Source organism: Hirundo rustica, chromosome Z (genome assembly GCF_015227805.2).
Source record: "Hirundo rustica isolate bHirRus1 chromosome Z, bHirRus1.pri.v3, whole genome shotgun sequence".
In the NCBI taxonomy this organism is placed as follows: Eukaryota; Metazoa; Chordata; class Aves; order Passeriformes; family Hirundinidae; genus Hirundo; species Hirundo rustica.
Genome location: NC_053488.1, coordinates 16,813,103 through 16,839,786, shown reverse-complemented (window position 1 = coordinate 16,839,786; position 26,684 = coordinate 16,813,103). Strand labels below are relative to the sequence as shown.

At 39.3% G+C, this 26,684-nt stretch overlaps 1 protein-coding gene across 1 annotated transcript; it reads right to left on the bottom strand.

The window, feature by feature from the left end:
* Window positions 1-32: 32 nt before the first annotated feature.
* On the bottom strand, window positions 33-19,744 carry PRKAA1 (protein kinase AMP-activated catalytic subunit alpha 1). The gene is made up of 9 exons (XM_040090041.2): window positions 19,545-19,744; window positions 13,820-13,961; window positions 11,536-11,629; window positions 9,712-9,856; window positions 7,966-8,053; window positions 6,871-7,095; window positions 3,259-3,745; window positions 2,757-2,883; window positions 33-838 (listed from the first exon to the last, which is right to left on the bottom strand). The coding sequence occupies exons 1-9, from the start codon at window positions 19,675-19,677 to the stop codon at window positions 594-596; spliced, it is 1,686 nt and encodes a 561-aa protein (XP_039945975.1). The 5' UTR covers window positions 19,678-19,744; the 3' UTR covers window positions 33-593.
* Window positions 19,745-26,684: the final 6,940 nt, after the last annotated feature.

Sequence of the window (26,684 nt, the reverse complement as noted above, 5' to 3'; positions counted from 1 at the left end):
ACAGAGTACCTACACACATTTCCAGCTGGCTGGATTTGCATGCATTTAATAACACTTTTTGAAAAAGGTAGTACATTGTAACGCATCAAAGCATTCTTTATTATTTTCTGTCAAATAAGGGGGAAGAAACATAGCAGTTTTAACACATTAACGTTAAGAGATGCTGAAAGTTCTGAGTCACAATTGTGGAGGGTGACCAACAAGTCATACTGAGATCACTGAACTAGTATGTGTATGTTAACTTACAGTGCTTCAGATATATGCATAACCAGCGAAAACCAAGGAGGTCCATCTAGCTGAAATGTTATAGGCAGCCTATTTTGGACTCAAGGTAAAACATTACAAACACTATCCAAAGGGCATGTTATTTCCTGTACCTGTGTTATGTTATTGGACAGCAGGCAATCAGAATTCACTCCAGCTTCAAAATAATATATGTTAACTGCTCATAATAATTTTAATCCCCGTGCAAATTGCATTTTGTGGCTAGCTTTTTCAGCGCCTTAGTTAATTTCACTTGATTATAATTGGAAGCATCTGACTATGATTTAGACATGCTTATTGCTGTAAAAGAAATAAGCCCATCTTCAAAATTACTGTGCAAGAATTTTAATAAGATTTGCACACATCTCAAAAAACTCTATCGTATGACTCCCTGGTCTTGGAGTTACATCAGCTGTGGACGAGTCAAGCGAAGAGTTCACTGATGAGGTAAGGGATGTATCTGCAGATTTTCCTTGAGCATCAGCATCTGAATCTTTTTGACAAGATCTGTAGTTGCTCACAGAACCTGATCTCTGTGGAGTTGCAGTCCCAGACTTCGCTTCAGTAATTTCATCTGAGAACAGGAGAAGAGAAGAGGAAAATTTGGTATCAGTATCAAATCAGTTCTAGGAAGAGCAAGTATCTTCCCCTTCTCACACTTCTAGATTTTGTCTTTTAAAATCTTGATTAATCAATAAACAGCTTTTTCTAACTGTATTTGATATAAAATAAAAGCTTGTATACATAGCACAACAGCAAATGTTCTTATGCTAATTTAGGTTACTCAAAACAAAAATAGGTCAGCATCATAAGATTAAGTTCAATAGCAGTTTGTAGATTTTTTTCCTATCACCTTCTATATTTTTATTCTATTTTTGTTATCTTTGGGGTATTTATACATTTTTAATATTTGTATTTTATGATAATTCATTAGCACATTATACTTGTTAGCATCTGCATTCATTTATTTTTCTCTTTTGAAAGTTTTTCACCATAGAATGCTGTAAGTTCAGGCTACAGCAACTTATGCTTCACTTTAGTATGAGGAAAAAATAGTTTCACCTTAATAGTAGTGTTCTGCTGAAGTATCTCTATTCTTATTCTAAATACTGAACATTAACTTGGCTCTAAGCTTGCTCCTGAAAAATTATTTCAGGAGAAACGAGTGAAAAGGCATCTCTCCTGTTCATACAAAGTTACTTTAATTTACAAATTGTTAAGAGGAACAGAGAACAGTTAACCACGGCAGAGAGAAGGAATGTCAAATCAGTTTAACTATTGGAAGAGATATAACAAATCTGTGCCCTCGAGTTGTATTTCCTCAAAAGGGGAAACCAAGATTGTAGCAGGTTGCCCTCCTCCAGCCGCACATCTCTAAGCAATCCAAAAGAAAATATGCCTTTTTTCCATGCAATGTTTTCCATGTCATCTACACCAATGGCTGTAGGTAATTTTCCTTTAGTCTACTATGCCCATAAACAAGCATTGTGTTCAGTCTCTATTAGCTCCTCTGTTCACTTAATCTAACCAGACTCTGTATCCTGTGTTACTGTCACTCCATAAAATATATTTTCTGCGCGTTAAACTAAATGCTTTCAAGATTTTAGTTCCTGTAAGCATAGAATTCCTACCTCAAATTTTAGCTACTAGTAGAACGGGTGGGTTAACTTTGCCTTGCAAAGGGGAAGGAAACTGGAAGGGCAAAAGTGAGAAAAATCATGGGTAGAAATACATGGCGGGGGCGGGGGGAAGTCATGCAAAGGTAACCACTCACTATCTCCAAAGCAGACTGATGCCCAACCAGTCTCAAGGTTTCCTTCAACAAAACCCCTTTCTATGCTAGGCATAATATGGCACTGAACATCCCTTTGTTCAATCTGGCTCAGCTCTGCAGAACTGCTGCTCTCTTCCCAACACTACAGTGTGGAAAAAGAAAAGCTGGATACTATGCCAGTGCTGCTCAGCAACACTTGTGTGCTATCAATACTGCTTTAGTCACACATCCAAGACAGCACCATGTAGACTGTTTGGAAGAAAATTAACTCCATCTCAGTCAGACCCAGTATGCGAGGTACAGTCCCAGTCAAATTTAAATGCCTAGATGTCATGCTTTATCTTCACTAGAAAACACTGTTCACATGCTTACTTCAGATCTAAATTAATGTTTAAATTTGGGGTGAGGCTCCAAAGGCAGTTTAAGTTGGTCCCAATCTCACCTCCAACATTCCTGTCCCCTTTTGCACTACTGGTATTAGTTCTGATGCAGACATAAAATGGAGCTCATATAGCAAGAAAACAATTATTAAAGGGATACAGCAGCTAAGCACATATCACAGGAATACTAGTCCAGGAAGGAATAAGGAAACACATAGGTTAGATTGGTTTAAAATAAAAAAGGGCAACACTTACTTCACTTCTAAATAAGTATATAAAGACACGTTTGCAAGTAGAATGTTTCCCCATACAACTCAACTAAGTAATTCTTCACATACCATCAATACTACGGAAGTCCAGTAGGTATGTTCTGCTGTCCACCTGATACAGCTGAAGACTCATTTTGGAATATGCACTTGTTACCGGATTCTTCCTCCGAACACGCAGGTAATATGGATTTACAACCTAGTATGAAAGAGATTTGAGTCAGATAACCACTGCTTGAAAACCACTGCATATTGTTTCTGTCCTTTCAACTCACTAGTATTTATCAAGTGATTTCAGATTTCATTACCTGTTGGATTTGAGGGTTGTTGGGAGCTTTTATAGACAAGAGAAATATATTCCCACAGGCCCAAGAGAAAACTTTCGCACAACTTTTTTCCTGTCAGCATGTACCATCCACCCCCAAAACCCTTCTGGCACAGCAAACACAGACAGCACAGGCACATGAGATTAATGACAGAACATGGAAACAGTTTCAGATGTCTAGGCTATGTAACTACCCAGCTCAACCCAAAATGTATTGCTGTTTGCTGTAAAGGTCCTCTACATTGTTACCTTCCATTCATAATCCAGTTGTTTAATTGCTCGACAAACTTCAGCCATGATATCATTTGGTCGACTCTGACTCCGTATTCCCAAATGCCATTTTGCCCGTCTTACACCCTGGTGTTTTGACTTCTGTGGATTCAGCTCATCCAGGGTGTGGCGAGGACGTGGTGCTTCAGCTACTAAGAATGGCACTCGTTCAGGATGAGGGCGAGACAGGTGGTGATCATCCAGAAAAGAATCCGGTGGACTTGTCGCCAAGTAGAAGTCTTTGGCCTCGTTCATTATTCTTCTGTTATCTATAATGAGGTGATAAGCAACTGCTAGAGGGTCCTGATGATTTCGGCTGTACAGACAGCTTAGCACTTCCTCTTCAGTGCATTCGAACTTCTCACACACTTCTTTTAAGGCTTCATCATCAATCATGGTAGAGCTATATGATGGATCTTCAGGAAACAAGTATTTTGGAAGATCCTGTTTGAACCACTCATGTTCCCTAGATTTAAACATTAAAAAAAAAAAAAAAATAAAATCTGAGTATATGTAAGTAAAGAAAACATTTTTACCGGCAAATTCCTTTAAATATAAAATTAACTTTAGTCTGTTCTAGAAGAAAGACGAATGGTTGCCAGTCTGTACTTGTAGCACAGACAATAAAACAGAACATAAAGTAATTACTGCCTGCACAATATTTAATTAGAGATTTTGCAGGAAACTGAAAGAAAATGTTTTTGCTATCTCACAAATTGCTTCAGGATAGGAATCAGGTGGTTACTTTCTCATTTATTATTTCAGTCCCTTCCTCCTTCTGTTCTTGTGACTGTTCTGTTGCAGAGGGCTGATCCTTCTAATTCCCTCTCCTATTCCCTCCTAGAAGCTTCTTCACTCCTGACCAAACGAGGTTACTTTTGCTTTGGTTGTTTGTTTTTAGTTATAGGAGCAACTGATATAGTTGAAAGCTGAGTTTGACTTAGCCAAAATGCCTTTTGATAAGTTTTCAGACCCAGACCCCTCTTCTCCTTGAGGGTGCTGATTAGTATTGAGCAGTGTTCAATAGGAACAGGCCAGGTCGCAGCACGGTGTTATAAGCCAGGCCTCCTTTTAACAGCATCTTTCTTTCAAACATTCTATCACTTCATGATGAAATGCCATTTCTGTCATGTCCTACCTGCACATTTTCTCCCATGTGCCTTAGGACCTGTAACCATACTGCTGTGAGGCCTAGGAAATGTTTCAAAGTAGCTTGTTAATTTTCCAAAAAGCCTAAATTATGCTCCTAAGAAATATTTGGACTGCCCAAGGATGTTCAAGATACTGAAATTATGGTAATGAGGGAGAAAACATCACAAAAGAATGTAGTGAAGCAAATGTGATTTGCTCCACAGAAAAAACCCTTGGACAAAGATGTGTAATTGTTAATTGTCTCCCTGAGATGGTACCCAATGGACAGTAACAGCTTCAGTACAGAGCCTAAATAGCAGATTAAGCTCAAGGCCAATGTTCTAATTTAAAAAAAGTCACTAAGCACTACAGAGCACAGCAAATAGAAAAAAAAAAACAAAAATCAACCCAAATCTTCAACATGTTCAAAAAAAGTAACATGGAAGAGATTACATAAATCAATATTGAGAACAGACAAATCAATACTTTGACCAATAACCATTATAATTAACCATTTTTAATTATCTTATCCAATATGTTCTGCTCAAATCTGTTATTATCTCAACACCTTCAAGCCTCACGCTGGGTGTCAAACAGGACTGCTATGGTTTAACCCCAGCCAGCAACCAAGCACCACACAGCTACTTGCTTTGTCCTCTCCAGCGGGATGAGAGGCAGAGTCGGAAGAGTAGAAGTGCAAAAAACTTGAGGGTTGAGAAATAAACAGTTCAATAATTAGAAATTTCTTTTCAAAAAATTCTAAGGAAAAAATAAGTCCAAAAACACAAGAGAGGTAACAAGGAAACCCAAGAAAGACAAGTAATGCAGATAAAAACAACTGCTCATCACAAAATGTCTGATGACCAGCAGACAAGCCCCATCAGCCTTCATCTTATTTCTACTGCAGGGTATGACCCCATACAGTATGGAATATGCCTGTGGTCAGCTGGGGTAAGACAATGCTCCAGCAGTGTCTCCTCACAAGTCCTTCTGCATCCCCATCCTGCTCTGTTGGGACAGTGTAAGAAGCAGAAATGATGTTGGCTCTGTGCAAGTCCTGCTCTCCAGTAACTACAATATCCACCTGTTATCAAGACTATTTTCCGTACAAATTCAAAACAGTTACTGTGGAAAAATTCAACTCTATTCAAACCCAAACCAGCACAGTGCATTAAGCTCTACTCAGTGTGAGAACTCAGTGATCCTAAGAACACTGTACCTCAGCACAAATGTGTTGAGCAGATCAATTAGGAAGCAGAAAAATGCCACAACAAAGGCTCAGCCATAGCTGGGGGTGACTGAACCCAGATGAATATTGTTACTGTTCATGGCACCAGTCCTTTCCCCCTGCATGCACATACATACAAACCCTAGAAGAACTAAGGCATGCAATTAAACTCAGTTTGTCCTTTAATCTGTGAGGTGACATGTCACATGGATAATAGGACAGAGCTGTTCAGATTCAAATTCCATCTGTGTTCTGTAACCAACGTTTTCAACATCTGTTTCACATCACTTCTTTTCTACACACTATTTAACACAATAGAGGTGAGATAAGTTCCCAACCACACAACTTTCACAGCACTTAGTTCTCACAGTGCTTTCATCTCTGCAAGTAAGTACTTCCCATTGTAATAAAGTAGTGAGGGGTAAGTGTGCCACATTTTTTGTTCCACTGAGAAAATGAACACTGCTGATTTCCAAACTTACAACTCTAAAAGGAGCAGCATTTTCATTATGGTAGTACAGCACCATTCTTTCCTTAGAGCTCCTTGTGAAGAAAATTAAGCTGCTGCATAAAGTACATTTCTCTCAGCTACCTTTTTTAAAATTTGAACCAGTGCACATCTGTCAATACAATTAACTTCTCCAGAATCATCTCTTGGAATCTGGAGCCCATGAAGCCTCTCTCTACTTACAAACTTTAACTTATCAGTACTCAGTGAAGTAATTACCATTCACACACAAATTTACACCAGTGCTCTGAAGCTAGAAATCATTTCCTTACATGCAGAATATTCAAAGTCTTAACAAATGACTTTTCAGAGCCTGAAGAAATACAAATAAAAGCAGTAGTTAAAGATTAAAGAGCTTCCTCAGACATTTACAGTAGAGAGCACTGGTTCCTAACAGCAAAGACAATTTTCTTCCCACAGAGAAGTCTATATAGCGTAATTTTTTCAAACCATTATGCAAGTAAACAGCTTTGCTATGGCAGTCAAAGCTAAAGTGTCTCATAATTTCCACATATAAATAATTTGTTTTACTATGATTTCAAATAGATACTTCACTGTCCACTGGAGATCAGCACTATCAGAGCTAAAACCAAGCCATCAGAAGCTGCATTTTTCATCTCAGTCTAGAAAACATGGACAAGCTGTATGAATAACTTCTTTGTTCTGCATATTTGCACTATTGTAATTCCAGCATTGTGTGATCAGACATCAGCAAGTGTTTTACCTAATGTCTCTGATTGTTGCTCTCTTCATTGGATCCACTTGCAGCATGTGCTTCAAAAGACTAATTACAGATGGATTCAGGTACTGAGGGGTATAAAAGATACCATCACATATCTTCTTAAAAAGGGTTGGCACATGATCATCATCAAATGGAAGCGTTCCACATAACAAAGCATAGAGAATAACCCCACTGCTCCAAATATCTACTTCTGGACCTGCATATAACCTGTGAAAAAAATAACTATTAGTGATTTGTGTTTAATACATTTAAATATGTTTTCTCTTATTTTCCCATTGTATCACAGTAATTAAAAGCATGTGAACTTGGGACAACTGATTTTGCAAGCACTACACCATTTCAGTTCTATGCCATGCCTCCCTTGAACTTCAGTACTCTGCCCTTTCTAATATATAACAGGGCACAAGTACAGTTCTTCCTCTCTAAAGCGTAACAGTAATCCACAGTGCAATCTCACACAATGGCAAACTGAAAAAAACATGCATCTACTTACTACTAAGAAAGCCCACGTTATATATTGTTATCAATGTTTTAGAGGAATCTGTGCTAAGACAGCTATCCCCCAAACTGTGGCTGAAAAGTTTAAGACAAGTCCATATAGCAGAACGTGTCACGTATTCTGTGCCACTGCCAGAGTAAAAGACACCTGGCCTCCAATTAACAAGGGGCAATATTAGGGGAGGTAGCTGTAAGCAGATTTGACAATCATAGTTTGCAAAAAGGGAAGTTACTTCCAGACTGAGTATCTACTCTGCAGGAGGTATTTCACTGCTACTCAACTTCACAGCAGACTCTGGCTGAAACTCTGCGTATCAGCTTCCAAGATCTGAGCTGTAGGTAAGACTTTTAAAGCAATTCAAGCAGAGCATACACAATGCATTTGGGGCATTAGACATCACCTCTATTCAAAGCTAGTTCACAGCTGGCTTTAAAGATTTAAAAAATTATCAATACAACTAACAGCCCTCAGTTTCTCAGCATCAAGCTTGTCAACTGAACTAGTTTTCTACCCTTTAGAATCAAGCAGCAACATGACTGAAGTACATGCATACATGTATCCAATATAAAAGAAACTACCTTCCAGAAATTACTTCTGGTGCAGCATAGTTAGGGGAACCACAGCTTGTTCTTAAAAATTCTCCATCTGACATCATATTTGATAGACCTGAAAGTGTATAAGAGTAACTACTAAAAATTCAGGGAGCAAAATTATTTCACACTGCATACACCACCTAGAACAAACCACTAGTGATTCAAATTAGAAAATTAACAAATTTATTCCAGTTAAGAAATAACATTGTTGGGAATTATGGAATTTTTATATGAGCATGCCACACAATCCTCCATATATTTTACCAGAAATCTGAGTAACATCAATCCATTACTGCCCACAACCTAGAGATACTTGAGAACATATTCATTCCTAGATTAGAACAGTTAAATGTGGATGACACAGGCATGACAGAGAAGAAAGTTGCTGTAAGGGAGATGAAGCAGTACATCAAGATAGGATTTTGGTCATTAACAATAAAGTACTAAAACCCCAATTTGCTTCTAAAATGCCAAAGTGGGAAATTCTAGCACAGAACTCCCTAAAATACTGTTAGAGATTACACAGAACAAAGGAACAGAGGAGTAAACATGACTTTACCAGAATTCACACTCCTACACTACACACCTGGTTCCTGCATCACTGCAGTTTAGTAGTTTGCTTTTCAGGTACTCTGTAAGCAACAGAAGCATGCTTTAGAACTAGGCCTGCATTCACCAGCCCTCAGTCTAACAGCTGTAGAAAATTTGTTCTAGTTTCCTCAGTGAGGCATGATCAAGACTACCGTAAGCCAAAGAACTCAGTCTCCAGGAAGGACTTAGGCCTTTTTATGGTTCAGCAGAGAATGCAGAGAGGAAAGAGTACAGCTTGGCTAGCCTTCATATCATAACATACAAAAGCTTTCATTAAACTCTTGTTTAATACACCACTCGTGATTAACTGAGTGCTACAGTTTTGCTGACACTAAGTTATAGAAAGATATATTTGTAATTTACTGGACTTCATTTCTTCACCATGTGAGCCATTTCACCCAAATAATTTTCTTCACATGAGAAGCCAATATGATTCCCAGGGCCCACACAGCTGAACACCATACTTTTAAAACACACTTAGAATACTCAGCATTACCCAACACCTTTCACTGGAGACTTACATAAGCAGGTATTATCCAATATGTCTGCAACAGATCTGTCATGTCACAGCAGTGTGGATACCATGGATACCTTACTATGCATATGTGGTGAGATTTCCTGACTCAGATGATTCCAAGAACTAGCTTCAAGGCTTCTCTGCAGCTGTGTTATGAACAGCTGGCAGAAACACATCAGGAGGACTAGTGTATTTTTCTATAGCACTGTAGCTTCTTAAAGATGATTAATTGCCCCTGCACTGTTCTTCCAAGAGAGCTAAGCATCTACATTTTATGGATGGTTAAACAGACGGAGGGAGTTTTGAAGAAGAAGGATCAGAAACTAAGTCAGCCTAGCATTTTAAATGAAAGAAAATAATAAGGGGAACCAAACAAATCAGTTCACAATTTCAGCCAGTCGCAGAAAATACCTCAAAAAAAAGCAAGAAAGCTTGAGAGGAAAACAAGTTCAATAAATGCGCAAAAACATTATTTTGCTTTACATCTATTTTCTTCATGTTCTTCTGTTGTAGCCCAACACCAGGATATTATAGTATACATACTTTATTTAATATTTCCTATTACTACTAACAGGATCTAACACCAGAAGCGTGATCCGATAGAAAAATAAAGCACTACTTACCAAAGTCAGCTATCTTGGCATTCATGTGTGCATCAAGAAGCACATTTTCAGGCTTCAGATCTCTATGTACTACCATGTGCCTGTGACAGTAATCCACACCAGAAAGGATTTGCTGAAACAGACGTCTGCTTTCCTTCTCATCAAGCTAAAACAGACAAAGATTTTAAATAATTAAGAGACAGCGGAAGTTAACTTGGTTTTCATTTTTACTAGCCAGAGGAAACTTTCCCACAACCTAAACTTATCAATTCTACTTATCATTTGATACTTTATACAGCAGATTATCAGAACTTGTAATAAGCGGCTTCCTATCTTACATCATTTTGTTTGTATCACAGCTCTAAAGTGACTAAAACAAAACATACACACTTAGAAAGTCACTGAAAGTTCTTGATCACACTTTTGAAATTGGGTTTGGCAAATATTACATACTAACTAGAAACATTAGCACTCAAACATTTAACTTTGTCTAACTTGAATTATCAACTTTGATGTTTAAGCACAGCGCAAGATTTAAGCTGGCAAAAGGTGCTGAAATGCAGCACAGAAATTATAAATTTCAGATGCTATTTATGCTATCAGCAGCTGGCCCCAAACAGCAGACTTAGGCGGGCATTTCCTACAAAGACCTGTAATCCACACCAGTTTGCCGCAGCAACTGAAGTGTCCTATATATTCTAAGTAGTCTGTAAAAAGTTACTTCAAATCATTCATACAACCCGTTCTAAGAGCAAAAGACACTAATAAGGGCACAATGGTAGCTTTCCAATCATGAGATTTACTAAAGAAACAGTTTTCAGCTATTCCAACTGAACATATTCACTTGGTTTATACCCAGTCATTGTAAATTAACAGATTAGTAGAAAGGAAGAATGCTATGACAAACTCACACAAAAAGATTTGAAATGTGTTAACATATAACCATCTGTACTTTCAGAAAAAAAAAAACCCACAGTCATAAAATATATTTTAATTGATAGCAGCAAAATGAAAACTGAATACAAGAAAACACACCCACATTTAACAAGGTGTAACCAGTACCCCTTTCTCCCAGCCCCTGATAATGTGGTTAGCTTAATTAATGCCACTTTATGAGGCAAGCAGGCATTCTGTGACCATCCAGGTCAAGTGTTCATGTCCTCTGCCTCACTATCAGGCCCTGGAGGTCCTGTGAAGCAAACAGACGCACCAGTTTTCCTCTTCCCCTTCCTGCCAGCCTCAAGATTCCTCGGTGCCAGGCTGATTATCTGCTTCCTTACCAGCCTTTAGTTTCCAGGCACAGAGCCATGGATGACTCTGTCATGGCATATGGAACTGCAACAGCGGCCAGAGCCGTGTCTTCAATATCAAACAGTTATGAATCCTAAATGGGAATGAAACCCATGACTCCTTGGTGGCCACAGACACCTCCACCATCCTCTGCTTCTTCTGAGGACTGAGTGACTTGTGTTTGTCCCTGTGATTTTCAAGGGTAGATTGTGATTGTTATATGGCTACAGTAAAATATGTATTAAGATTTCACCACACCTACAGAGGGTCTAGGTGAATAGATATCCCAAGTTAGGTTGTGTAAAAATTCTGTACTACATTACTTATAAATTATAGTACATTCCTTCTGCTCATAGAAATCCTGTGACACTCTAATCATAAATCCTGTGCTACACTAACCATAGCTTTTTTTTTGAGAAAAGTAGACTTTTAGTTGTATCATTCTGACAAAGATACTCAAAAGTCCGATCCCTCAGTGTAGGGTGACATAGCGAATGTTGCAAATGCAATAACAGAACGCAAGTCGCTGATTTGCAGAGCCAGACTACTTCTTACCCTTCCATTTTTACAGATATAATCAAACAGTTCTCCTCCTGAAACATATTCCATCACCATGAAAATGTCAGTGGGTGTACTGATGACCTGGTACCTGATAAGAAAAAATACCTATTAGTCTACACACTCAGTAAAACACTAGTTACATACAGTTAAAACTGAAGTTGTATAAATAATCAGATAAAAAATACACTTTAAAATAGTTATCAATCAATCTACAGCTATTGGAATTACAATATTTTTCATAAGTTTTTTACCCTCCTTTCACTGTGCAATGCCACCATTGCAAAGACTAGCAGGAAATTTGTAATCCCTATCAGGAATATCAGTCCTTATTCTTTCAGAGGTAATGATGCCTTAAGTTTTAACTTTCACGTTTTTCAGATTCTGTGCCTAGGGGCGTAGTTCTGAGCCTCATACTAAGTGTCAGTAAGCTCTCTTCACAGAGTAGGTAGACAAAATAAAGTCTTTTCCTGTTGAAGACCAAGGACAACTTTCAGACCCAAAAGCATAAACAATGGTAGAATGAAGGGAGGAACAAGAAGGATGGGACCTCACAACCTGAAGCTGTAATTGGACAATTAAACCCCAATATGCAAATGGACCAGACTTACAAAAATGTAAGACCTCATGACTGGCCAGCCATTTTGTGACCATTTTAAGACCACCCTGGGTATAACCCTGGTCAGGCTCCTGTCCTGTCCAAGGTGTATCCTAGAGGCCTTTCAATAAATACCTACTTTATTCTCTAGCTCTGTCCAGTCTGTGTTTCAGGTCAGCCTTCCTCAGGCATCAGTACAACTGATTTCCGTAAGATTGTTTACAGTGCTGCCTCATCAACAACTCAATGCAGTGAAAAAGGACTTCAAAATTATTTTCCCAGTGTTGAAAAAGACACACTTTTTGACATAAACATGCAAAAAAATTCATTTGCCATAAATGAAAAAGTGTACTTCCAGACTAGGACAAAATTCCTCTAAATAATTATGAATATTAGTATTTAAGATGATTGATCTCTGGTTATGATATTTTTATCATTCTACTTCAATTAAATTTTAAAAACCCTAGCTTTGAAACTTTGAAATAACAAGTTAAAGGACAAAAATCACAATTTAAGAGATTTTGATTTTTTCTCCATATCCTTACCTAAAAATTCCTTAATTTGCTCCCTTTACAGCATTCCACATACAAAAGAGCAACTTCTCCCTGTGAATACCTAAGAAACTGTCATCTGAAATCTGCTAAACTGTCTTCAGTTTAGCAACACCACAAGCACACACTGCTTACTCATCCTGGTATGTCGCTTGGTACACTGACACTTCCTATTCTGTTCTGGCTACAGGTATGCCCTTTGGACTTATTCACAGATTAACTGAAAACACTAGAAATTTTGCTGACAAATCATCTCAATGGTCTTCCGAAAACTTTAGACAAGATTGTGAACAATATAAACCCACCCACATCATGACTAAGACAGCGGAAGTCATGCACACTCTGGAAGTGCAGATTATCTTAACAGGAAATTAGAGTCAGAAGAAAATCAATGTTACTTATAATTTATTACCACAGGTGAGACATGAGTGGTCTACTCTGGGACACAGTTGTACTCTGAAATCCACTGATGAACTGTTGATCAACTAAGAGATGTAATCAGGCACATTTTAAATACCACATTAGACAAAGGGTAGCTGCTACACTGAACATTTCTGAAACAGCAATCACATTTATCAAACCGTACATCCTTAATTCAGAAAAAATCTTGCAGAGCAACACCTACATTTAAAAAACATGTATCACTGATGAGCACATGACTAAAAACACTTTGAAAAGATACAATAACTCACTATAGAAAAGACCTTTACTTGACCCGACTCTTGTTCTTTACTCTTTACACTTAATTCTCATTTTCCAAGCAGCAAAAAAAAAAAAAAAAAAAAAAAAAAAAAAAAAAAAAAAAAAAAAAATTCCAATATAAACAGAAAAAGAAAAATTAAGTAGCCACTAAACTTAGAGATGACTGATACCAGAAATACCTGTCATGACATTACCTTTCATACACCTGTACAAAGAATGTCTAGGCAAAGATCTAATAGAAACTCTCCAGCCTGCAGGAACAATCAGCTTTGTGAAAACACATTACGGAGGGCACAGTTGCATATTTTGAAGCTAGTTACTTTTCTGACAAGATACTGTTTGCAGTATTGCCCTTTAAATGTATTTTAGATCAGTGAGAGCAAAAAGAGATTGCTGCCTAAGTAAGTTTGATTACAGTAAGCAAACTTACAGCTTAATTATATGAGGATGCCTGAAGAGTTTGAGGTTCTGAATCTCCCTGCGGATTTTGCCTACAACATCAAGGCTGCGAATCTTCTGTCGATTCAGGATCTTCACGGCGACTTTATGCCCAGTTAACTCATGTTTTCCAACTGCAAGAAACAAGGAAGTATTTAGTCAAGGTTTTCAATTGCCCAGTTAAGACATTATTTCTCCTGTTTGAATGTATCAAAGTTAAGACACTAGCATTCCACATATTCCCATTATCTTTGGGGAGGTTGAAAACCAGAGGGCATGGAATTTCTTCAGGCCTACTCCAATTTCTCCCTCAATTCTATCATTAGAAGATGCATATAAGTAAGAAATTCCTTAAACCTAACTGGCAGAAGTCTTGCAGCATAACATTTTTTGCAATATTGGTTAAAAAAAAAAAAAAAAAGAAAAAAGAAAAGCATATGCCCAAACCCTGCCATCCTTGCTCATTAGAGAGAGCATTTTCCTCTCCCTGTGTAAGTCATGCCAAGTTTTTTCACTTAGCAACCCACTCAAACATGTTTTCCTGTATCTCTTTTATTTCATCTGCAAGGAACACTCTCCTATCGCTCCCTCAAGAAGCCTGCTTTAGCAATTGCTCTGAATTACCAGTGTAAGTACCTCATCGATTTACTAATAAAAATGTCTGTCCTTGGAGCAGTCTGACAGCTCCACAGTCTGTGCAGGTAACATTAGAACTTTATTCTGTTTAAATAAGTGGCAAATGCGAAGAGAAATGCACAAAAAAACCCAGAACAGAAACAATGAAAAACAATGCAAACGTGCAACCTAATGCATTCCTAGAAGTGGAAAAGAAACTAAGGACAGTTTCACTGTTCTTTAAACAGAGGATCTAAAAAGTGTAAACTATTTTACAGCCAGTTACCTCTCTTAAAGTCCTTAACTTTGCAAATGCTATTTGGCATAGTCAGAGCAAAGTCCATCACAATATTTTTCTCATACCCAAAATACAGTCACAGATGGAACACCAAGAAGCTAAGTATTTCTTTTACTAGAAGGCTTCCCCATCTGCATGACTGCTGACTGCCACATGCAGTGATTATAATAATACCACTCATTTGCCACCCTGATTCCTACCTTCCAAAGATAAACCAGATTCCTCAAACACCCACATGGCTCATCCTTGTCTATGTGAATAGACATTTGTAACACAACTGTGCTAAATACAATACTCATTCGAGTGCCTACCCTAATTTAAGAATTTAAATAAAGTTTTGTTTAAATATTACCATGGGAAGCTGTGATTAAACAGAAGTAATCCACAAAAATCTTTCTGTGTTCAACAGACAATCTGGATAGAATAAACCAACACCCATCAATCTGTAAATCTTATTCCACCACAAAAGACCTTCCTGCTGCCTTCTGCCTCTATATCGAGCTAAAACCCAATGCAAGTGAGAAGTTCTTAGGACAGAGACCAAAGATAATGATAAGCATCTGCAAGCTTATTCTTATAAGAAGACAGCCACCTATAAAATTAAGCAGTCTGAATTCCCGTAGAGAACTAAACCAAGACCCGGAACCATCTCTAAGCTGCATTGACATATGTACCTGAAAAAACAGAAGAGCTCTGAGTAGGATGAAAAGATATCCCCTGATTCAGAGGGGCCATTACCTAACAATGGCCACAATAAAAAAAGTTCTGGGCAGGTGTGTTTGCAGGACTGAGGAATGCAGGACAATGCTTAAATCCACAGCAAGTTCTAGAGACCACAAAGCAGTGACAGGTGAGTGCCTAGAAATTCATGAGAATTATTTGCTATGAACCAGACCTACAATTAAAGTAATCACATTCCCTTTATTTTCTTCAAGTGTGACTGAAGTTTTAAAGGGACCAAACAAGTTATATCACCTATGTTCAAACCCTCAGGAGTAAAGAATCAAAAAATTATAAAAATTAGAAAAGCAACTATTTTAATTGTAAAGTCTTTACTCATCCATAATGGGAACACATGTAGTCCAGGAGTATTTGGGGGAAAAAAAAAAAAAAGTAAATTTTTTTTTTTTAAAAAAAAGCCAATTTAATCTGTAAGTTAAAATGTAACATTTGTTTTTGTTAGTAAGAAACAACTTGTTAGAAACCAAGCAAAAATCTTTTGGTCAAACACATGAATCTGCATCTTCTTTTGCTGTACAAAGTACATTCAAGAAGGTGTTTAATACAGTAAGTAACAAACATATTTGACCAAGTCCACAGCTTAGAATATAAATATACAGTTCTGATAATATGCACTGGGTCATAAAATGTCATTTTTAAGCTGCTTTATTTCATTTCTGATTTGTCGCTCTTAGAGTAGAATGCCATTAGCACTCAGAAAAACATTAGAAAGTAATTCATTAGCTACAATCTGTGTTCAATATGCAAGGCACATAAGAAAAGAGCTTTCAAGACAATTTTTTTCTTTCAAAGTAATTAAACAGTAACATTTGCAGTTGACTGAAACCAATTCTAGCTGTCACAGCCTTCAAGGCTGTAAGCCTCAAGCCTTTATTTTATTCAGTAACTGGGAGAAAACAAGATTTTCTGCTTCTTCAACTCTACCAGCTCTGAATAAATTATGGCGATGAAAACATACTGTGGTTAGGTGCCAGTGCAGAAAGATCCCAAAAAGCCTATTCTCTTGCTTAAGACAATTCAAACTCAACCTCTATTTTCTTCAGAAATGTTTGCCGTCCTTTAATGCAATTTGAAATTATAACAAATCTAGCCTTTTAAGATACAAGTTTCCTGGATACAGTTCAAGGTATCTGTTACCAGTAAAACAGTAGGTACTAGCTGGTAACAGACTGCTGACACTTCTGAATTCAACATTAGGACAGAAGTGAAAGTGTCACCCCAGATGATAACATCATGTAGAAACACAAGCAGCCAGTGTTACCTTCCTGAAAGCCACTCTGCATTACCACTTGATGGAAGTTTTACCTATAAAAGGCAGGTACACACTCTAATCCTCAACTAGCTATTAGTCCTTCAAAACAATCTCTGGAAAAAAAAATCCTTTAACAGACCTAGTATATTCTTATATATACTTTTTTTTTCTGAGAATTGTCTTCAGGCTTCACTGTGGCTTTGCACATCACCAAGATTTTCATGACAGTGACAGAGTCTCAAAGCAGCAGCAACTTATTTTTAATTGTTGAAGTGCAGGTAGAAGAGTCTCTATGTTGTTCAACAGTTCTTCAATTGGAAAAAAACTGATTATGAGGCCATGCAGACAAAATACAACATACTCATGAAACACAGGTATAAGTCATTAAGTTTTCGGAGGAAAAAAATTCTGAAGGCTATATTGCGTTTAATGAAAAAATTCACAGCGGGCCAAAAAGCCAATCCAAAGCTCAGAGGGAAGCAGTCTTTAAGAATATGTGCTAAACAAACCTTTTCACTAACATGGGAAAAAATCCCTAAAGAACAATAGCTCATGCTGTGCGAAGCCATCTTGTTGTGCAACATTAGATACCATACTGATCTGCAGTGCTCATTTCAAGGTCTGTGACTGCTGCCTTGACCGAGACCACTTGGTTTGCAGTCTATACAGAACACTGTTGATAACCTAGATCTAGAGAGCTGGAACAATTATTGTATATTTAGAGCCTTAAGTAATATCCTTCATGTTCTCAGTATGGACCACAGGAAGCCCAAGTACTCTTTCTTTTATGAAAGATAACTTTAAAACAAAACTATCTGGAAATAAAAGCAACTAGCTTCAGCAGATAACAAGACATCAGCAGTGCTTAAAAAACAGTTGACAAAAATAGGGATAGGTGTTTTACACTGAATCCCAGTGAAGCCCGAATATTAATGTGTCTAATATAACTGGCTTAGATTCAGTATTCTTCCACCTCAGCTTTTCATTCTAGTGGCATTTTTGCTTTGCCTAGATGGGGGTTAAGAACAGCCATCTCTGCAACTGCCCATCTGAGGCACAGTCATGTAAAGCAAGTCACTCAGAATTAATTCAGAATGGTACAGCCAGGTGAAAATTATTATCCGGACAAAATCACACCAGTGACAACTACCAGCAGTGTGAATTCATCTGACAGCAACAGCAGGAAACCTTTCACAATTATCAAATAAAGCACTGATTTTCCAGTTTGATTTTTTCAGGCTGCCACCACTATTAGAATAAAACATTTACTTTTAAAAAGCCATATGCCGGACCCCCTACATTACGTGAGCTCAGTGTAAATCCTAATGAATTTTAAGAAATGAACACATGTTTTTCACTTTATGTCAGTTGATGAAACCGTATCACCAGAGAAGTAAATTATGAAAACAGGAAAACAACTAGAGCTCTGGTATTAAATGAAGAAAATGTGTGCTCAGGAGGAAAACCAGTGCTTCATAGATAAAAGGTTCTTTATTAAGCACAGCTGAAACAAGAAAAAAGTAACATAGTAACAATCATATAGGGACAAGAAAAGCAGTAGTGCAACAGTGCTCTCCTAAATTTAGGATCATACTAGAACATTGATGGTATGCCAACCTTAGTCTTCTGTGGCATGCTGGGTAAAAAAAAAAAAAAAAACACAAAACAATCACATCTTTGACCCCATCCCTCAACTATGCAGTCCCTCCATGAGGAAAGAGAACTCAATGCTAGCCTGCTGCATTACTTCCCCCCCACCCCACCCCGCCCCGCCTCCTCAAGGAAGTACTAAGTTACCACAGAAAAGAATGGTACCCCAGCGGCCATATGTGGAGGTCACTTCTCCCAAATGGCTGGGGCTGTCCTTTTCTAAGCTTCCTTTGAAAAAGAGACTCGAAGGGGTCTGCTCTCAAAATATTTTTTACTGCTTTCCTAGAGCAAAATATCATCCTATTTTCTAGACATTAGTATTTTTTTCAGAACATGTCAATAGTTAAAAGAGATTGTGCAGAACACATACAATGGATTATCTACACTGGGGGAAAAAAATATGTGTTTTTTATGCACCTGCTAAATTAACAAAACAAACAAACAAACAAAAATCTTATGAGGAATACAGCCTAAGCCTAGCTCTACTCATTTGAGAAACGATGTTTTTTATTTGCTTGCCCCAATATTTGAAGTTCTGACAACAACATAGCAGGAACAGTGTAAACTAATTCACAATCCTGCCATCTATGGCGAACAGCACCATGGGGAAGTTTAACTTCTACCCTATTTTTACCAGCCTTCAAATAAGCAGTATAGGATCTGTAGCCCTACACTATATATTTTTTTTTAAATCTGAGCTGAAAAAACCACTTTGTTAACCACTGATCGAGCAGATTAAACATGAAGTTTTTTCCGCATCTGCACATCAGCTGTGTTACCAACTAATCCAACAATCCCAGACCCACCTTTCTAGGCGTATTTCTCTGAAGAGAGAAATCTTGCCTTCCTTACAAGGGCATGGAGAGTTTGTACCCGATCATCAAACTGCAATATAAGAAGCTCGAGAATTTAGACTCCCTACTTTCGTTACGTGCTCAAGAGTTTTCCTAAACAAACGCAGCATTCAGCTCCCAGCGGTTACTTCCGCAAGCACAGATGAGGAAGCTGCTTCTGCCCCAGCCGCTGCTTCCCGCCGCGGGACCGCTCAAGTCCCACCCCGGCAACTCAGCCCGTGCAAGCCCCGCACCGAGCGGCGCTCACGGCGCCGGGGCCCCGCTGACGAGCCCCCGAACGCCCCGCAGCCCCGTTCCCGCCACTCACCCTTGACTTTCCCGAAGGTGCCGACGCCCAACGTATCCCCCAAGATGTAGTGCCCGATCTTCACCCGCCCGTGCTCATGCTTCTGTTTATCCGCCACTGCCGCCATCTTGAGGCAAGGTCCGAGCCTGCGCATAGCTCCCGCCCGGCCCGGGCCAGAGCGCCGGCGGGGAGGAGCAACCACAGAGCGCCCGCCCGCACCCGAACCCGGAAGCGAACGGCGCGCTGACCGCCCTCCAGCCCTGCCGTAGGACGAACCATTGCGGCGCCCGGGGGAGGCCGGCCCGGCCCACTGGCGCCCGGGGGAGAACGGGTCCTGCCGGGCTGCAGAGCTGCGAGATGGCGGCGCGAATGGGGCTGCTTGTTCGGGGCGGCAGTCTTGCGGGGAGGCTGCACTCATAGACCAGACCTCCGAAGTCTGTATTTCCAATAACCATGTAAATTAAATCCATGTGTTCTCCTCAGTTCCTCTTCCCACATCCAGACTCTGTGATACGGGAATACGAAGAAAAGTAGGAGTCTCTTTAACTTTACGTATACCTTGATCACGTATCCTGCCCTCTGGCTTGCCTTGCAAGCCACTCACGCCTCTCATTCACCCTGCATTTAGGCCACTAAACTGCCTTCCATTCCATGCATTTTGTATTTTCTATATACCGAAGACCATACTTATTTTATTGTCGACTGTAACTGGATTTTTTTTTTTTTTTAATCGCATTCCAACTCCATGTTGGAAGAAATACACAAACCCGGAGAAAGTGGGACTGTTGGGTGGGTATTTTCAAATGAAGTATCATCAATTGAAGAGGAAGGTTATCGGCAACTCCCATTCCCTCACTTCCTTTCCCTAGTACTCCAGATTAAGTGAATGACTCAATCCAAAATGGTTTCTCTTGCCTACCCTACATACAGTCCCCGAATGTGTTTGCAGTTAGATAAATACATCAGACCACAAGAAATGGACAATTTTACTCTAGTAATGGTCCTAAGTCCAATTCAGAGAGCCTTCAATGTTACTTATGTTATAGTCATTAATTTAACAGTTGGAAAACAGAAATTCTGGTCTATGCAAAAATTGTATATTTTAAGAAATTCCTCTATGGTAATGGCATAAAAAATTTCATAGGGAAGTAACCTTGAGGGTTGTTCCCACTCAGGGGAGAAATCTTCATACACTCACTCTGGAAAGGGAAGAGATGTGTCAGAAGTGTGTCCATTTAAAAGTGTGACTGAGCTCTTATAGTACATAAAGCTCATATATAAAGTGATTGTCAGCCAGGTGTTTCTAGGTCATCTGTGTCAGCTCAGCAGCTTTTAGCACAGCAGCTTTACTTCAGTTATTAGCATTGTCATTTGTGAGTTCCTTTCTCAGGAACTTTGCCACATCCTCATCAGTGCAAATTTCTGGCAGGAAACAATTGTTTTTCACATCCTCAGGATGTTTAATGCTTTGAATAGTTGAGTCAGGCTGCTCTTAGCATTCTTCAACACCAAAAACAGCATGACACCCCTCCTCCATACACCTCTGATAACTTTTGCCAACAAGACAAAATTTTAGTGGTTATACCCCACTCTAGAGCATCCTGCTATACTACAGTAGTAACATTACACTACCTTACAATGGAGTTGTACAAGTTTTTGTTGCAATCTGCTATTTAACAGTTTGCTTTCAGTGTTATGTATTTGCTTTTGCAAATTATTATAAATTGAAACTGCTTTTGTAGATATAATGCAAATTGTAATTGCTTTTGTGAGCAGTATAACTAAAATTGTGCATGAAGCAAGATTACAAGATGTAAGAATGCTTGCAAAAGATATATCACAAGATGACTGCTCTTGGAAAATATATAAAATAATCCAGGCAGAGAACAAGATACCATAAAAGAATACCAAATCTAAAGTCGCATCAGAAGACCACACCCAGGACTGTCCCCCTGACGGACCCTTGGAGACTGTAGCTGTGGACTGTTGAAACCTGAGGCAGAGATGTGGTAAACAGACTCCAAGAAATGTGCAAAGTCATTTGGGGAAGTAATGTAAATACAACAGTATAAAGGACTGTTAGCTAAAGAATTGGATGTTCCCCTGGCTGCTGCCACACATCCAGCGCTGTTACTTTTGCTCAATTGATCTGTCCCTTACTATTCCTTATTAAACTCTTAAAATTTTGAGGAGTGGGCCTCGTTTTTCATGCTTGAAGTGTAATTATAAAAAATATTTGCCCTAGTGTTAGATCTTTGGCAATAGAAATCTTGTGCATCACAAGTAGGAAACACACACACAAATCAGAATATACAAACTAGCATAGTTAATGATATGGGATTCTGGGGAGAAGTATTTATTGTCAGGCTATCAAATTTCAGGGTGGGATTGGATAGCAATTTAACATCAGGAAAAGAAAAATAGGCAAGTAATCTTTTGTGACGCAAAAAGCATTACTTTTATCTTTCGGAAACATTCTTTGTGGTATGAGGAGGAAATTATGAGTTGACCATCACAATGGGGGGGAAAAAAAAGCATTGATTAAGCCATAGCTATCTGAAAAGGGAAAAATTATTTGGTATGTCTGAGAGCTCATTAGTTGTCTTAATACCAAAGTATTACAAGCTATTCTTGGCTTTAACTCAAGCTGTTACCCTGATCATGACAACAAAATGTATCTCTTCTGCTGTTTCTAGCTTCCAAGTTGAAGACAGTGCAGAAATCACAGAATCACAGAATAGTTTTGGTTGGAAGGCAAGTGTAAAGATCCTCTAATCCAGCTTGCCCTGCATCACCAGAACATCTTCAACTAGACCAGTTTGCTCAGAGCTCAGGCCAATCTCTCCTGAAACATTCCCAGGGATTGGGAGTACTATAGTTTTTCTGGGCAACCTGTTCCAATGTCTCAGCAGCCTCATAGAAAAAGACTTCTTCTTTCTACATAGCCTGAATCAACTCTCCTCTAGTTTAAAACCATTACTCCTTGTCCTAAAACTGCAGGCCCTACTAATAGGTCCCCATTTACTTCCAAGTCTCCTACAAGCATTGAATGGCTTCCTGGAGCCTTCTGTTCTCCAGCCTGGACAATTCCAACTCTCTGGGTTCATAGGAGAGGTGCTGCGGCCCCCTGAATCTTCTTTGTGGCCCTTATCAGGGCTCGGTCCAACAGAACCACATCTGGTTTCCCATTCTGGGAACCCCCGAGCTGAATGCAGTGCTCTGGGGTGAAGTCTCTCTGTAGACAGGAGGATAGAGAGGTAGAATCACCTCGCTTGACCTGCTGGCCACCTTGCTCTGGATGTGGTTGGCTTTCTGGTTTCTGGGCTGCAAGTGCACATTGGTGGCTCATATCCAGCTTTTCAAGCACCATTACCTGTTGCAGTCCAGGGCATTCCTTTGGCTACCCTGGAAGGTCTGGGACCTGGACAGGGGGGTCTGGGACCCTGGCACAGAGCCCAGAAGGACACTGGCTTTGATCCCAGTCCATGGGAAAGGCTTCCTGCACTGCAAGATGGATTGCAAGCCACAAGAGTGTGAAAGATAGTAGTTTAGCTTATCACAGGGTGAAAAACAGTGGGTTTGGGTTTTTAGTATGGAAGTGGATGGGAGCAAGATGGAGGATTTTGAGTGTTGTCTCTTGCTGCTTCTTTCTTCTTGCTTCACTCCATTTTCTGTAGTGATGGTGGCACAAAGTAGTTTAAGGAGATTGGGTCAAAGTAGGGATGACCTGTTTAGTATAAGTGATAGGTATTGGCAAATAATGATTAATAAAGAACACGTAACCATTAGTATAAACGATAACACCACAGCCCAGTGAGGAGGAGTTGTCAGATGCCTGAGCAGCTGCACAGATCTTAGTTGGGCACTGAGAAAATTGTAAGATAAGAAACAATAAACAGAGCATGCAAACTTGAAAATCAGAACCTGAAGACTCCATCTTTTGCGTCTGGCTCAGGGCTTTGCAGAAGGCCAAAAGACCCTAAAACCACCTGAATCTCGGAAGAGAAGCTGAGAATTACTGTCAATCCTTCTTCACAGAGAATCTCTCAATCCCTTTATCTCTCGGTTGGGATTTGCCTTAATATGAGTACAGGACCTTGCACTCGGCCTTGCTGAGCATCTTGAAATTCACACGAGCCCGCTTGATCTTGTCCATGTCCTGCATGGCATCCTGTCCCCTTGAACATGTCAACCTCACCACTCAGATATGTGCCTCCTGCAAATTCTCTGAGGGTGCACTCAATCCTACTATAACACTGATGGGGGAAGTTACACTTTGACTTTCCCTTATGGCTCACATGCCTACAGAAGCCCTTCCTCTTCTTCTTTGCATCCCTTGCCAGGTTCACCTTTAGTCTCACCTTGGCCTTCCCAGCCCTATCCTGTCACCACTGAGCAATGTCCCTATGCTCTTTCTAGGATATCTCTTCCTGCTTCTGTGCATTTCCTTACTGCCCTTCAGTTTGGTGAGCAGGTCTTGACTCAGCCATGCTGTTGGCTTTCCTTTCCTGATTTCTTACAGATGGGGATTGAGAGCTCTTGCTCCCTGTGGAATGCACATTTCAAGATCTGCCAACTTTGTTCTGCTCTGAGGGCAGTCGGTCCCCTTGACTAGCTCCTTCAAGCTAAGAATTGCTGAACTCTCCTGCAGGGAGATGCTCATACAGCCTGTTGTTGTGTCAGGGAGCTCAAAGGTCCTCACTTAGGACCACTGCTTATAGGGTTGCAAGATGACTGTCTTCAGTCCTCAACCAGCTTCCATCTTGGCTGCAATCCAAGGCAGTAATAACTGGAAAACCATATTGTTCCTGCCAGGCTGTTTCAGGCAAGTAAATTCCTAGGCTATGAGGGGATGACTTACTATCTCATGTCATTCTCCTCGGTTAGGACAGTGTTTCTGGTAAGTTCAAGGGCAGTTTTGGTGAGGGGGCAGGGGGAGGCATTTGGGGACGTAATTACATCACCATACAAGGATCTTTTACCAAAGGCAATCAAACTTTCACCACTGTAGTCACTTGAACATCTCCCTGCCTTTAAGACACCTTCATCTGATACACTTCTAAAAAGTGAGACTTGTACACTGAACAATAGGAAATGTAATTTCTGATGTAATTTGGACTACACCATCTATCAGTCTGAAGGATGCAAAAATTATACATTATACACTGGCTATGGCAATACTTCTGTATACATAAAGTATACAGTGAGCATTATGCAGAGGTTCAATTGATAACCCTTGAGTTAAAATGTTTAACAAGATCTCAAAAAAAGATTATACACTAAGCAACCAGCAAAGCAGCCTGTCAATGTTTAACACAGTACCAAAGAACAGAAGTGCATCAAAATCTATTTCCTGTACAGTGCAAATATAACTGACACATGAAGTACAGAATCCTTTCTGAACAGGACAAAAAAAAAAACCCCAAAAAACACCACAAAAAAACCTGATTTCCTGCCCCTCACCAAGAATTTAATTCTTGTCCATAAAATTCATTCTTGCTGCAAGTAAAATTCTCCTTGAAATAAATGGTTTCAGTTACTCCAAGTCACAGGAAGTTTCAATCATTGTTACCACGGTGTGTTGCTTTTTATGCAAATGTTCATTTTTCAGGAGCAGAATTCATGAGAAGCTAATAGGTAACAGCAGCAAGCACTTGGCCTTACAATGTTTTATCACGACTGCACGTCAAACGGACTGCTTAGAGCAAAATCCCATGCTAGAGAAAGATCACCTGACTTGGCAAGCAGAGGCTTTCACTCCCACCCATAGCCAGAATACATGCCATTAACACCATCCAACTGTACAATCACTCAAAAAGCCCTTCCTTAGAACCCTGCTGACCTGTTTTTATAATGGTCTTGAGTTTGTTCTCAGAGGACACATTTACAATTATTTCCTCCTTACATCTAAGTGTTGCCCAATCACCAAAAACCACATTCCAGGGGGCACTCCTTAGTCCTGGCAATACACAGCCAGTACTGTGCAGAGTGTATTTTAAGAGCATCACTACCACTTACATTCTGACTTTCTCAAATGGACCAGTTGAATCTAGAGCCAGTAGTCTATTTGTTAAATGCTACACAAGAGCAGCAAATTACTTCTTTACAGCCCAAGCTGATACACTGGAGTATCCAAAAGCTCTAACTCCATTTAAAAACGGAATCAAGTGCAGTCGGGCACTCCCATTTCACACCTGGCTGAAAATTTCTGATTTTGCAGGTGATACATTAACTGATCATTCAGTAGTGATAAAGCAATATTCTACTTCTGGAAGTCCATGAGAAAACTAAGAGCAGTGTAAACAGGCTCAAAAGCTTAAAGCATCAGAAGTTGTTTAGTTTCTAGTATAGTCTCTGCAAGGCAATCTGAAAATCTTGTAAACCCTTGCAGTAATTACTGCAATTTCCCAGACTTTCATAGTAGCACCTTATGAACAGTTTCTTAGTGGGAGTTTGAATGCCAACGTATAACATACATATAACACACAATGTAGGGTACAAATTCGTAAGGCATTTATCTCTAACTTTCATGTAACTCAAAACTGACTTAATACAGCCTGGTATCAACTTATTTACACCCAACACAGCTAACTCAAATCTGTGTGTCTGTTTTCCACACCAACCCCACCAGGCCATTTAGGCAGTTTTGTCCCACTCACAGCAGATCTCCAACACCCCTGTACATGCAGTACACATGCTCCAGGCTTGGGAGTTTCTTTTTGCCAAGGAAGCAATGATCTACACAGTAAGTAATACTTTTGCAGGCTTTTCGAGGAAAAAAGAACAGTATTAGAAATCCCTCTTTCACTGACACCTACCGAGAGAGCACACAGAGCCATTATTATAGCTACTGTCTTTAAACCAAAATTCTGGCTCTCCATGTTACAGCATATTGAGATCAGAGGGAAAAAGGGCAAATCCACAATACAAATATTCCACTTCTCTAGCAGGGGACCTCCTTCGAGTAATACATACAAGCCTCTTTTTCATTTAGTGGAGTCCTTTTCAAGACAGAGGTACTACCACATGAAGAATCAATTAAAGGATTGTTTTAAATTAATCAGTTCAGAATCTGTGTTTTAAAGTATTTATGTATTTTCATGAATACTGCATTTCAAATTATGTAAGTATGAAATAAAATATATTTTAAAAGGCAACAGA